Raw genomic sequence first — 14,892 nt, 5'->3', positions numbered from 1 at the left:
AGAGAAGAATCACATATGGTTGTTAGAGAGTGTCTACACATTGCAAGACTCACCCGTGAAGAGAGGAGGAGGATGGTTCCCACATCTACAACGGTGGGACAGAAGAAATAAGATGCTGGCCTGTGACTTCTGGGTAACTCAGGAGAGACAAAAGGTTCTGATTCTGATTTCCAGGCAGGGTTTGGTTAGTGCCCGTGGAAGAGGAGGCGGCTGTCGCTGCTGAAGAAAAGATGCATACGCGGTGTTTGGTGCATTGTTCCTTGACTGATGTGAATTTGTCTGACTCCATCCTTTGACAGATCTCATCTCGTTTTAGTCTCTGCTCAAGGAGGCGCTGAGTTTGCTGGCTGCTGACCAAGGCTTCCTTTGTTAGGGTGCCCTTTTTTCTTTTGCCTTTGAAGCTGTTTTGTTCCCTCTTCAAGTTTGTTTTTGTTTTATTTTAGAAGAGCTGTCATCCAAGAGAAGAAATGGACTTCATTACTCTTTTAGCTTTCACTCTGAACCTTTCGTATTTCTTGTTGGATTCTTTCTGGTCAATTTCTGAACACCCCAAAGTGTGACAAATTGTGACAAACATAAGGGAGAAACAGAGGAAAAGCTTTTTTTTTTTTCAGAGCTAGAACAAGGCAGAAAATTTCATCTCTGATAGAATCTGACCAGAGGGCTCTATTCATACAAGCTTCTTTATTAAACTAGCTACACAACATCGGCAGAATCCCGAAGGTTTTCAGAGCCTAATTGGTATTACTGAGTGGGCGGAGCTATCGCCCACTTGCTGCTTCCAAGACCCACCATCAGCCTCTGAATCCCAGTTTACTACATACTGGTCCTGACAAAGGAAAATGGATCATGTCCATAGCAATCCCTATTCCGTAAACGTTGACTAAAAGCAGGGCTGACCTCTAAGTCACTTTGCGACCCATGCCTTGTACCCAATAGATGAGCAGTAGTTACCTCTGAATGAATGTCAGGGTGCCAGGAAGACAGGTTCTGATGCTGTAAACTTTTTTCCCCATTTTCAATTTGTGCCTGAAAGAATAATCCCTTTGCAGCGTAGAAAGCATAGACTTAATTTGGATATAATATGCTAGGCTTTGGGGGGAGACTTCTCTGAGAAGGTGACACTGGAGTAGAACGTGAGGTGAGGGAGCTGGTCCTGCAGCATCTGGAGAAGGGGAAACAAGGGCAGAGGCTTTGAAGCAAGAGTGTGCTTTGCTGTCCAGAACCGAGTGAGCAAGAGGGCAGAGAGGTAAGGGCGGGCATGGGAGCCAGAGGATGGAGATCCTTGCAGGCCATTATTAGGACTCTGAATTTTCTTCTGAGTTAATGGAGCAGAACAGCATGATCTGGCTTTCATTTTAAATGGATCCTTTGGGCTGTTGTGTTGAGAGTAAACACTAAGGGGGCAAGGATGAGAGCAATGAGTTTGGAAACCTAATGGAAGAATCCAAGTGAGAAAAGGTAGTGACTTGGACCAGGTAGTGATAGGAGGGTGAGAAGATTTTAGAAGTAGATTTAGTAGGATTTGCTGCTGGAATGAATGTGAAATGTGAGCAAGAGGACGACCCCAACTGGAAGAAGAGGGTTGCCATTTGGTGAGATAAGAAAGCTTATAGGGAAGGTGAGGTGATCCGGAGCTTGCTTTGGGGCATTTAAAGTTAAGATACCTCTTAATCATCAAGATTAAGAGAGGTGTTAAGAAGGCAGCTGGATGTCTGAATCTGGAGTTCAGAGGAGAGATCTGGGCTGGAGACATAAATTTGGGAGTCAGGACAGGATGAGACCACCTGGTAAAGCCAGAGAAGGAAAAAGGATTGAGGACTGATGCTCCAGGGACCAGAGGATGATAGGAACCAGCAAAGGAGGCTAAAAAAGGAAGGAGTGATCAAGTGTCAGAAGGTCAAGGAAAATGAACAGTTGGATTTGACAAAATGAAAAAAGCAGTTTCGGCAGAGTAGGCTCAGGTGAGGACAGGAGAAGGGGAAGCAGAGACCATATAGATACTTCTTGGGGGGATTTGCTTCTTAAAGAACAGGAATTGGAGCAGGAGCTCAGGGAGAATGTTGGGTCAAGGAAAGGGGCTTGTTTGCTTTTAATGGAAGATGTTTCAGTACTTACAGGCAATGTTCCAGTAAAGAAGGGAAAACAGACAGCGAAGGAGAGAAAATTTATTGTAAATTACTGGGTTGCCACCAACTGAGCAAAAAAGAAGTCAACCTTTAGGAGAAAGACTTTGGATATAGGTAATATGCTTTTTAGTTTGTTATTAGATTTGAATGCAAATGTGTTGTATTTTCTGAACTGTATTCGTGGTAACCCGAGATACGTAATGGTAACAATAGCAATATGTGTGTTGCATTTTAAGAAAACATTTCCAGAGTCAGGAGAGAGGTCTGAACTCAAGATAAGATTGTGTACCTCTAAAAGTGTGGTGACTTCATCACCAAAGAAATAAACATTAAATTATTGATATCTCAGTTCTAAGATTGCTATACCTTTACTTAACCCCCATTTATTTGGATTTCATGGTAATTCAAGTTCAGATCAACTAAATTAACCTTCACAATGTATGAGGAAAAGGAACTGAGAGAAAATTAATAAGCAAATGAAATTGCAAAGGGTGTTTACCATCCTTTTACAGAATTGTTTCCAGGCTCGTACAAGCAGCTCTTTAGCATATAGGTGTGCCTCTCTCTTCAACAAAGTCAGCGGTGCTTTTTCATCCTTTATCAGGAAAAACGAGACCATCTCTAACAAGAAGTCTGCCGGGTTAATCTCTGGTGCATTTTGCCAGAAGTGTGTTGGCAGTGATGTAGTTTACTGAAGGCACAAGTGGCAACAACAAAGTAGATCAACTAAACGTGATAACGAAGAGCAGTAATTAATGTTCCTATGGTGCTTGACCATTTGCCAAGAAATATTGAACACATTCTGTGATTCCATTCACTCAGTCAATACGTTTGATGGCTTCTGTATTCCAGGTCCTAGAAACCTAGATGTGAAAAAGTTGCCTCTCGCGTGAAGCTTAGCACGAGCCACACGACAACCTGATGAAATAAGTAGGCCAAGTGCTATTATTATTCTTCTTTACACATGAGGACATTCTAAAGTTTAATTAAAACTTAGATTTAAATCACTTCTGTTCTAGGAATTTGGGCCCCAGATAAAATTTTCTCACTGCTATTTTCTTTCTCAAAGCTTTTGAACACTCTATACTTCAATGCATGTTGTACCCTGAAGTATTATCTTCATAAATGTAATGAAATTCTGCAGGGGAAACTCTTTTGCATTTAAAAAATTCATTCCAACACTCAGCCTGGTAACCACGTGTCTAGAAGAAGAGCCATTTCATGTTATGAAGACACCAGTTAGAGCTGGTCTACCTTAAGTTACTGCTCTTACACGCCTGGTAAAGTCTTTGCTACCGTCAGAATTCCTGTGATGTCTGACATGTATCAGCTTTTTAAAAAACAATCTCCATAACTAAAATACAATTAACTGCCTTTTTTTTAAACTCTATTTTTTAAATCTGACTTTTTACCATTTGCATTGAGGCACATAGTTATTGGAAATGAGAGAGGATTTACTTTATCAAGTTTGAACATAGCTTATAAGTGAAAAATAGTTATTGTTAACATCTTTAAAAGGTATATAAGCCACGTGGGAGCTCTCTTCGGTGTATATGACTAGAGGTGGGTTTTATTTCTTCACTGAGAAGATCTTTCTTTTTAATTTTTTAAAATAAAAATAATTATGGCACAAGATTTTTTAAAATAAAAATAATTATGGCACAAGATTTTTTAAAATAAAAATAATTATGGCACAAGACCCTCTCTTCCCTCCTTAACTCTCTGGTAACTTCTGTGACTGTTGGAAGATAGACTCATGTAACAGGATGCTAAGGGGGAACTTGCCTGTAGGTACTCGGTATTGCACGTTCTAAAGAGAGAGCTGCTGCGAAGGGAGCCAGACACCCTACCTGGAGTTTAGCAGCAGGTGGTGGATCCTGCCCTGCACAGTCAGCCTCCTGTCCGCAGAGGCACAAGATTGGTGCTGGGGGCCGGGGGGGCAGAGGATTGTCTGAGCCACTGTGGAAAGAACCGAGGCTTCTCCTCCCTTCCCATGGGAGGGGAGAGAGCGCATCCCCGTGCAACCCAAGCCTAAGGAGAAGGTCTCCAAGAGGAACGCTCACCCAGAGTGGGGGAACTTGTGGGAGCAGATGCACATAAAGCAACCTGCACTGAGGAAGAGAGAGCTGGAGGGACATGTCCTGGCAGAGAGGAGGGTTGGTCCCAGAGCAGGCTGCTCTGCGTGGCAAGGACGTACGTGTGTGCTGTGGGTGAGCAGTCAGGCGGCGGGACTTGTGCACGCTCTCCTGCATCCCGCCCGAGGGGCGTGCACGTGTCCTACCTAGGAAGGCTGGGTGGGGTTGGGCAAAGTCAGGCTAGAGCCAGATTTCTCACATCAGGGACTGTGCAGTAGGGACACCGCTCCCCAGCAGAGACCTCCAGAGAACCTCCACAGATGCGGTGGAGCCCAGGGCGGGGCAGCTCCTGTAAGAAGGATCGGAGACCAAGTTAGTGTTACCCTGAGAAGCAGTGACAACCAGCAGGGAGAATTCAGCCACTACCAAGGAAAAGAGAGGCCCTTGTCCTTCTCCTGTATCCTCCGCCCCAACTAAGTGCATGAAGGAGGTTGAGCTTGGCGTGGGGGGCATCCAAGGAGGACCATGCCACCCCACCTCGGGTTTCTTTAAGCCTCAAGACTGGCGTGTGGTGGGGAAGGGCACCGTTTGAATCATAAATGATATTGGAGTTTTATAAAAATGAATTCTTCATAACTCAAAGTGACCAGGAGGTCATGCAGGCTGCCCAAAATGTCACTTGGCCTGTTGCCCACCAGGGAGGAGGGACCGGGCATGGCCCATTTGGGGGGAGTTGACTGGAAAACAAAACTCTAAGGTATTTGAACCCCTGTGGAGTTGAGACTGTTCCATGAACTGGCTCCATTTATATATATTTGTTTCAGGATTAGCAAACAGCCTCCGTATAACTGAATATTCTCTCCGTCTTCTGGGGAGGTCAGTACTGGGCTGGCATTCCTCCCTAGCCATCCTGGCAGGCTGACACGTTGTGACACTTCCCTGTGTGACCACAGCAAGCCACTTAACCTCTCTGAATGTCCTTCTCTTCATCTGTCAGATGACAGGTGATCCCTGGTTTACTTCCAGCACTAAAAGTCTGTGAAAGTTGTAGAAGATGTAATTTCTGTAAAAGAACTATCTCAGAACTGTGGGTGACAGTGCTTTAAGGGTATCCTAGAAGTATGTTTGGCGCCGGTTAAGATGGGAATCCTGCTGAAGCATGGAATTAATATATTTAAATCAGATGACAGCTATTGGAGACGAGGCTTGGGGTTTAATGGCCCCAAGACTTAACTTGCTAGAGATTTAATTTTTGCAAAGAAGGAAGGGGAAGATGCCCCTGTGGAGAAGATAGCATGAAGTTTAGAGCAGAAACTGAGAATAGCAGAGCTGGTTTAACAGCAGAGGTGGTTGGAGGTGCCTTTTGGTCAGACCCCAGGTATCTTACTTTCTTAACGGAATGCCAGTTACCTGACAGTCTGTCCCCAGCAAGCCACCCAGATGACAGAAGGGATGGAAAGCAAAGATGTAGGTGTGTGTGGAGCTGCCTTTGGAACTGGAGAGAGAGATGTTAAATTTCTGGTGAGCGTTTCTGGGAGGGTGGAGGTGGGGGAAACATTTAGCCAGGGATAAGCTTGCTTTTCCACAACGCATTTGCTGATGATATTGTTCTTTGCTGGGTTTCTAAACTGTATTGTGGTTACGTTCTTATCTCCTTCCTGCACTGATCTTTGTGCGCTCGGCTTGTGAATTCTGGGGATGTTCACAGTGCTTGGCTGAATAAGTTTAGGCGTTCTGCCATTTTCTGTGATTCAGTTTCATGGTGTCTTTTAGATGATGGAATTCAGGAAAAGAACTCTGTAAAGGTCAAGCCAGGAGTCTCGTTGGTTTATCTGGTGGTTTCTGCTATAACTCCTGGGAGGGTGTTGGTTCATTTGGCATTTGGTTCTAAGCAAACGTTACTGCCTTTTAATAATTGTTGGTTACTAGATTGTTAATGGTGTGGGAGAGAATCCGAATCATGGAGCAGATTCATTAGGCTCACAAACACCAAATGGCGTTCCCCAGAGTTTCTGGTTGAGGGATGGAGCTGAGCTTCCCGACCCCAGCCCCTCCCTGCTGTGCCTCCTTGGGGCCCCTCCACCACCACACATTCCCTCTGCTGGGCAGCAAACTGACACTTCTCCCTTGTTAATCACAGAGCTTTGGTCTTGAGAGCTCTGGAGGGGAAAAATCTCTCCAGGTTTATCAACTTGAGCAATGACTAAATTAGGAAAGTCATTTTATTGCGTTGTTTGCTCTCAGTCATTTGAAGATAAGAAAATAAAAGTGTTTGACCTGTGTTAAAGATTTTTTTCCCATCCTTCTTGAACTTCATAAAAATATTTATCCTCTGAAATAAATGACATGAAGAGGGAAGGTATTTCCATTCTCTTCGGCAAATGTAAAACACAGTTTGCTTTTTCCAAGATGTGCGTGGACTGGTAATTTCCCTTGACATAATACTAATGCATAAATGGTCTTTTTTTTTCCAGCCAACCCAAAAATGTTTTTAGGCAAAAGAATGACTTGAAAGTCAATTATTAAACCTCGGGCACCCTAAAAGGTTTTTTTGGTGTTTTGAGTTGTTTTTTTTTTAAGAAATATGATTCTTTGCTTTTTATTATTTTCCTCCTTCCCTTCCTTGATGCTACCTTGGTAGCTGCTGTGTTTTAAATATTGACAAGATGAGATAGTTTTCTGTTTATATCAGCAGTCGTCTGTCTGTGAAATATGGACGAATCAGAACGCTGGATTTCCTTTCTCAGCCATCCATCAGGTTCATAATGTAAGGTTACAAATGGTTATTTTTCTCTTCCTGAACTTAAGCTGTGTCGTGTGTTGCAAAGTGTCGTCAGTAGCTATAGGGACCATGTCCTGGCAATGCAGAAAATTTGTGATGTCTAACAACTCCTGAGATTTCTTTTGTCTCTTATACTTCATTCACTGTGCCTTGTGACTAGTTAACGTGCAAACATTGTCCTAAAATAAGAAACATACTTGGTTTTGAAGTCTACAGTTAAAATCTGTCCCATGTGAGTTTGGCTTTCATCCCAGGTGTCTGCGTTAACTTGCTTTTACAGGAAAAAGGAAAAGGGTAAATTGATATATATATACCCATGTATATATCAGTGTTATTCTTCCCCATTTTGTATTTCCCATGTTCATGGGCTATTCAGTCCTTTGTGCCTAACAATTCTCAAAGGTTCATGCACTTTACTTGTGAGAAATATTTGAGTATGATTTGCATGATATTATATATAAGTTTTATGCAAATATGGGAGGAGTATAGCCAGGAGAGGCACCATTACAGCTACAAAGTGGTTCTCAGCCTTTTTCTTTTTTTTCCACTTGACAGTACTGAATTGGTCTTTGGAATGCGTGTGAAATCATGACCTGTTTTACTCTGAGCTGCTTAATATTCAAATATTCACAGTTCACCTTTGCATACTTTTTAAAAATTCATTTTTGTTTGGAAAGTAAACATTTTAATGTCTGGGTTTTTTTTCCATTTTGGATTTTAAAATACAATTCTATTTTCACACTCCATTAAATTTCTCTTATTGGATAGCCTGCTGTCTAAGAGGTTGAGACATTTGGTTGAGAATCACTAAGCAGAGCTCTTGGGGTGGCATGCAAAGGGCCTCTTTTGAGGTGCCATGTCAGGCACACCCCTCCTCCTGTGCATGGGAATTTCTGGCACTTGGGGACCACAGTGTCTATGCATTGCCTGGTACTGATGCTCCAGTGACCCCGCAGTTCCTCCTGAACACGTAAATTCTAACCAGTGCTTTTTCGTGTTCAGAAGTGGCCATCTCTGCTCTTTATCATCAAAAGGAACAAATTCAAGATAACCAGCTGCATTTGCCCAAACCAGCATTCTTTGTTGCTGAAGATGTTTTAAAAGAACTGCAGCAGCATCTTGCTTTCATGTGTGTGTGAATGTTTGTAGGAGACCTTTCCTTACATTCACATCCAAATACATGTATACGTATTTATAAGTATAGAGCTATATGTAGCCCTCTTCAAAGCTGTAGAGATAATGGAAAGTAAATGTGATCACATATATCATACATGTTTGGGTAGCCCACCTCTGTTATTTGTCAGAATTATTGAAAGTGAAACCTGAAAATAACAGTTGTCATTTAAAATCATTTTAGTTTTTCATTAAGTGTTCTCAGTAGAGAATAATGTTTGTTAATATTCAGATCTAAATTTACAAGCAGGTAGGTGGGAGCAGTTCCTAGTAGAAAAGATTTAAAAGCTTCTATTAAAAAAATCAATTAAATCCTAATTTTAAAAATTCTTTAAAGAATAATACAAGGCTTGGAAAATACCATATCTTCCTGTTCATGTTAGAAAACTAAGTCATGCTTGGAAAATACCATATCTTCCTGTTCATGTTAGAAAACTAAGTCATAATCATAGCTTTTAATTATCTACTGACATCCTTACAGAACTTTTTTCTCAAGAAGTAAGTAAGAATATAGACGATGTTTCCCCTTTGTATTCTCAGAACATACAGAATATGTGGTATCTTCAGTTTCCATTTTTGGGGATAGAGAGCTATATGATATGATGTTTTAGAATTATATGTCTGGTGCACATGAACTAAAACCTTGCAGTTTTACCACCTTTTGAAATAATGAAAAGATTAAAAGCTACATTTTAGAATCCGCCATCCAATAAAAATCTATGAAATTTTGCAAATTTTTTTCTGTGTTATAACTAAATTCAGTTAGCAGTTTTATACTTTTCAGCTGGTGGTATGAGACATTTAATTTAATTACATTATATTGGGTATGGCCCAATTGTAATCCTTCAAACTCAGCAGGCTATGAATTTCTAGTTGGCAGTTGACAAATACCTATTAAGCAGAATCAATTCTCCATTTAAAACTTTAATCTCAAATTATGTTCTTCTTTCATATTGGAAGGTTAATTTTTATTTGAGCTTGAAGGGATAGTTAATAATGTACATTTCCCTCTGTTTAACTGATATATATTAAAGGAAATAAATACATACATATATGCCAAGTAAACAAGGTTTTAATCCATGGCCAAATTCTTGGACTGTTAAGAGCATTCAATACGTGAACCTAAAGAAAAGCTTTTTCTCTAAGTATTTTAAGCTTTAAAGAAATATCCTGAAGATATTTAGTAAGAGTGCCCTGGATCATTTTCATTTCTCTTCTGCAATTACTTAAGCCTTTTAAAAAGCACTGCCAGTCACTGATAGTTTACAATATGACAGACTTTTACCCCAGACTTTTTCGATTTTATTTTGTTATTCTAATTAAATAGTATTGCTTCATCGTAACCCATGTTTAGATCTACTTTTCAGTAAAGATGAGACTTGATTATAAACCATGATTTCAGGCAAAAGACTTTTTAAGTCTGTTTGATTTTTATTTAATATTTAACAAGCATTTTTAACTGGGAAATTATTAATGTTTTAAACTTAATCTGAAGAAATACAGATATTATCTAGATACGAATGTACTATTTAACAAGAGCTAATACTGGGCTTCACAGTTGAAATTATTTTATATGCGAGGCAAAACCCCGTATTTGCTTTTTGGTCTCTACAGCTCCTCCGTATTATCACCACTCGACCTGTTTCCTCCATAGCTCATTCCTGCTGTAATTCAGCCTCCAAAAGGATGGAGACCTAAGGCACCCTTGTTCTCTGAGCACTTTTGTTTTTACTGTCCATCAACCAGGTGAAGCTGAATCCCACCCCAAGGATCAAGGCCACATCTGCCCTTTACAATAGAGTAATGAGGAGTCCATCCATTCCCACTGAATTAATTCCAAAGAGAAGAGTCAACAAGTACAAGCAGAGTCTTCTAAATATTCTTAGATCTAAGGTTAAAAAAAAATCAGTTGATGAATTTCCAGGAAGAAAGGAAAATTATATCCTTATAAATTCAATTTTAAGAACACTTTTCCCTCTGTTTGAAAACGAATTTCTGGAAATAGCACTAAGTCTGACAAAGTTCAGTTTCTATTTCCAGAAAGGTAGATTCAGTCCCTGTAGGGAATTTTTAAAATATTTGGACTGGAGCAAAGTTTCTGGGCCTCAAAGAAAATAAAGTAAGGATTCTGTTTCTCTTCCCTATAATTATCTCCCCCCATTGCACGTGGGGGAAGTGTGTCAGATCACTCTGGATTCAGAGCAGTGGTTTGTGATTTCTGGACAAAGTGGAGTCATAGGAGAGCAGATGATGGCGCTGCCTAAACAGATTAAATGGAAGCACCACTGATTTCTTCAAGTGGTTATCAAATAAGAGATGGAAATGATCTCCAGACTGAGGCGCTGTATGCTGGGGCTTGTAATTCCCAAAATGGCTGCTGCGACGTCTGTGGATGATGTAAATATTTGCATCAGCATTCTGCTTTAAGTATATGTGGAACTCACATTGAAATTCAATTATACAAGTGCCTGAGTTAATTCAGCAATTAGAGAATGAGTTTGCATATGATTTGCATGCTTAATGTACGAACACCTCAAATGTCCCCAGAACCCCAGCTTCACCCCACCCATCCCCACCCCTACCCCCCAACCCTTGCCCCGCAACCCGTGGTACCCCCAGCTCCTGCCATGTCTGCTCAGGCTTTTTTGAAAACTGCCCATTGAGCTTGGCCAAGGTGAACCTCAGCTAAATGATGACAGGGCTAACGTGAAGACTGGATGCTTGGTTTGGGTTGTCACATCAGCGGACACTGGATCGAAGGATCTTTTGAGGTCAACCAGCTCCTTTTGTATCATTCCACGAAGTTGTGTGCAAACTTCTGTTGTTCCGTTAACAGTGTTACCTGTGACTTAAATGTACAACACCTGTTTGCTATGTTGTTGTTGCTTTATCAGGGGAGGGGGGAGAACAGGGGAGAAGGTTAATGGGGGGAGATTAGAGGATGATTTGCTAGATGTGGGGAGAGCTTTTAGTTAAGTACTCACAGCTGCATGTTTCCAGAGTTTTAACTGTTATTTAAAGGTTATTACACTCAGCTTCAAAAGAATATTGAAATTCGCATATTCTGCATTTTTAATTTTATAGTAGTTTTTTTAAGAGCAAATCACAGCCAGTTGAAATAAAGACTGGAGAGATAATAAAGATCCAAACGTTTGAGAGAGAAGGAAAAGAAAAGATCAAAATAGGAAGTCAGAGGAAAACTTACTCCTAATTAATTAATTGCAATCAGTTATTGCTTTCACAAAATAACAGTTTGTATAAACATGAAGAAAAAACTCAAGAATGAGTCAGGGATGGGTCATAAAACATAGGATTTTTGTTTAAAAATGCTAAAGTAAATATTCCAGATAAAGCCTTAACAATATCAACAGACGGGAGATGGGAGAACGGAGCCCTGTGAGAGTAAATCAGCAACTAGAACGAAACTAACACAGAGTAGCTCAGGGCAGAGCGTAAGAGACAAGCAGAGGAGTTCTGACTGGTCACACACTCTGGTGAGAAGCCAAGGAGATAATACGAGGCTCACTTTGCTCTTACCGTGGTTGGGAGTCACCCATCTTAAGGAGAAAAGCTTCAGGCTCTCTGCTTCACGAAAAGGCTTGTGCATTCCTCTGCCTCTATGAAAAGGCCTTTGAATTCCTAAAGGGCTCTAGAATTCTTTTGTTTTTTAAAGTCAGTTAGAAATTTCCAGATGGCAAAGCCTATGCCTAACCCTTTCCAGAAATGACAGCCACCTCACATTCCTCCTAAAGTAAGTCCAAACTGCACAGAAAAAAAAGTGGAATGGTAGTCCTCTTCCCCAAAACACACATCCTATTTAAGCTATTCCTGGAGACTTGGGGCTCTTAACCTTTTGAACTTTCTAAAGCATTTCAAAGAATTTAATGAAAGTTATGGATTTTTCCTCCCAAAACGTACACCTACATCCAAAATCTGGCATTCTTATTCCAGACTTCTTGAAAATCCTCCTTAAGAAACCCGTTTGCCAGTACTTCTGTGGAACTTTATCTCTAGCCAAGGTTTTATTTGGTTTTGGAGCTCAGGAGACCTCTTTATACTCTTCCAGCTCCTGAGAGAGGTAATTTCTCATAACTCTGTAAGACCAACCAAATCCAGGTTAGAAGAGAGTGGCTTTGGAAATCTGCCTGTTGTCTAGTTTTAGTTATGTCCAACAAAGAACCGAATCTTGAGCAATCAGAATCTTTACGAGGGAAAAGAGTGAGAAATCTCCCAACACGGGCCTTTGACTTTATAGGTGCTCATACTAAACCATTACAGTAATAAAACATATCGAGGTTAACCTTATGGAAAATGATAATTAAAATGATAGAATGTCCTTCTGTCTTAGGCCTGTCTTAGTGGACATTTATGTACTATATGATACACCAGCATATGGGAATGTGCTTGTATTTGTGGTCAGGATCCTCAAGTACATGCATATGCACGTATGACCAAACCTGGTATTTAAATATTTATTCTTCATTCATGCTTTAGGTTTTCTGAGGGAGGTAGCTGAGTATATCCAAGACAACCACAGTAGTATTGTACTGATACAAATGAATTCAGAGGAGGGAAACCAGATATCATCCATTAGTACATTTTTCTTCTAAAATTCTGTTTAGTGTCACACCTACTGTATCTTTTCTCCAGAGATATAAAATTATTCAGAGTACATGGTACATGTCCTAACTGGGAACTGAAATCTATGGAACTGTGTATTCTGAATGCAAAAGCAATTCAAACTAAAAATTTCAAATAGTCAAGTTTAAAAACAGAAAAGTCAAAGATTGTATGTTCTTTTCTGTTGGAACAGAAAATTAGCAAATCATTTATGAATATCTTCATGTTTTATTTTAAAATTACTTAGCTTAGGGTGTCATTCTAAAAATAGAATAGGTCAACTTCTTTCATACCTCAAAAATTAACTCAGCTTTGGGAAATATGATGCTAAGACATACAAAGCCATAACAAACATATAATATACATTTGCACATTCACAGCACACAGGTATAAGATGAACTCAGGCCAGCTATAGGGAATGAACTTGGCCTACTGCTCATGTTGCCTCTAGAATAAATGTGATTTTCAGACAGGAGACTGGGGAGAACCTTCCATTACCTTGCGACCTCCAAACGAAGCCACAGCCTCAACTCCAGTGCAGTACTGGCAACACCACCCGGAGAAGCTCATCTTCCAGTCGTGTGATTACAAAGCTTTTGTAAGTTACCCAGAATTCAGTACTTGGGTACCAGCAGGGATAGAGGGTGCATTTCTAACCTGTTTACTTTTATATTGAAGGTATCCCCAAATGTCCGTCACTGAAATTCCTAAAATGTTTTCCCCTTCTCTTTTTTCTTAAAGTAGCCTTCTCGCCACAGAGAAAGTCCAAATAAATAGAGCTTTACAACCCTTTTAATCTTGTAAGCTTAAGGTCTGTTTTGTCTTCTTATATAGTTGTATATTTTAAATTAAATGTGATAAACTGCTATCTTAAAATGGAAATGAGTATAAATACAGCACATATAGACGTTTCCACTTACACATCTCAAAACATTGGGTCTACTGCTCTATATAAATACCAGATTCTTTTCATTGTCATCATTTGGATTATATTACAGTACTGGGCTTTTTTTTTTTTTTTTTTTGAAATAGGAGAGGGAATCAGGCTTAGCTGAGAATTGTGAATGATATGAACAGGTAAATGTTCAAAAGATACCATTGGTTTGGGGGCAGGTGGTTGTCATGACTACGGCAGGGAAAGTGGCTGAACCCAGGACAGAGCATTGAAACTGTCTCTCTTAAAAATAAATGTTTCAATTAGGACAAAGTTTCCTGATACCTTAAAAGATAAGGATTTCACCACGATCATTTTCCTTAATTTGATGAAGATGTGGATGTTCTGATTATCTCACAGCAGTTTAGGCTCTTTTTTCATTTTGTGCTATCTGCACCTCTTTATATCTTGAAGCATTGGACTCATTTCAATAGCGGTCTTCCCAAAACTGTGGGATTGAAATGCCTCCCTCCTCCAAGGCTCAAATGCCAAATCCCTGAGCCTTTCTGAGCATGCCTTTCTTGGAAGGCTTTGACCAAACCCTCTGCTATTGTGCCCTTGCACAACCTCTTCAAGTCAGGGACCTCCCGGGTCGGTAGGACTGATTCCCAACCGAGTTTTTGCAGAGTGCCAGGGTCTCCTCAGTCATGTCAGGAAAATAATTATTTTAATGCACTCTTTTAAAAAAGACATATAGAGCTCTTTCTATTTTTTTAAGGGAATTAGAGAAAAATGATAAATGGAAAGAGCCCTGTTGAAGCTTCAAAAGGTTGAAGGGGAGTCAACTGATAGAAAGGCAAAATAGACATTTTGCTAAAAACTATTTGCCCCCCCAGCCAGAATTTGAAGCATGCGTGACGATTTGTACCAAGGCCGTATTGGAGCCGATCACCTAACAGCAAAGTGGTTGGTCATTCCTGGGAGGAGACATTCTCATCCTTCTCCTGCCCCATTCAGCCCCTCCAGTGTCAGTTTGCACCAAAGACTCAGCTCTCTGGGCTGTGGAACAACTGTGAATGACATTCCCCCTCCCCGCAGGCTCCCAGCCTGTTCTCAAGTGGATCAACCACAGGGCACACAGCTGTGAATGAAAAAGGTCCAAAACTGCATCTCTGCCTAAGAACAGCCTAACGTTAATTACCTATGCGGCCAACTAAATCCAAACGGGGGTGCATGTTT

At 40.5% G+C, this 14,892-nt stretch overlaps 1 protein-coding gene across 19 annotated transcripts in view; it reads left to right on the top strand.

The window, feature by feature from the left end:
* The window catches only part of ANKS1B (ankyrin repeat and sterile alpha motif domain containing 1B), a 1,131,483-nt gene that overhangs the window by 1,061,393 nt on the left and 55,198 nt on the right, over positions 1 to 14,892 (top strand). For 12 of the 19 annotated variants that reach the window (XM_082349581.1, XM_082349579.1, XM_082349578.1 and 9 more), the window contains 2 exons: positions 6,897 to 6,971; positions 13,249 to 13,377. In XM_082349581.1, the coding sequence (XP_082205707.1) occupies positions 6,897 to 6,971; positions 13,249 to 13,377 (204 nt within the window). The remainder of the gene's footprint in view (positions 1 to 6,896; positions 6,972 to 13,248; positions 13,378 to 14,892) is intronic. The other 7 variants (XM_082349568.1, XM_082349566.1, XM_082349565.1 and 4 more) reach the window with 2 other exon arrangements.

The sequence above is a fragment of the Balaenoptera borealis genome, assembly GCF_965194805.1.
Source record: "Balaenoptera borealis genome assembly, chromosome: 13".
Classification (NCBI taxonomy): Eukaryota; Metazoa; Chordata; class Mammalia; order Artiodactyla; family Balaenopteridae; genus Balaenoptera; species Balaenoptera borealis.
This window is presented reverse-complemented; position numbering and strand designations above follow the sequence as displayed.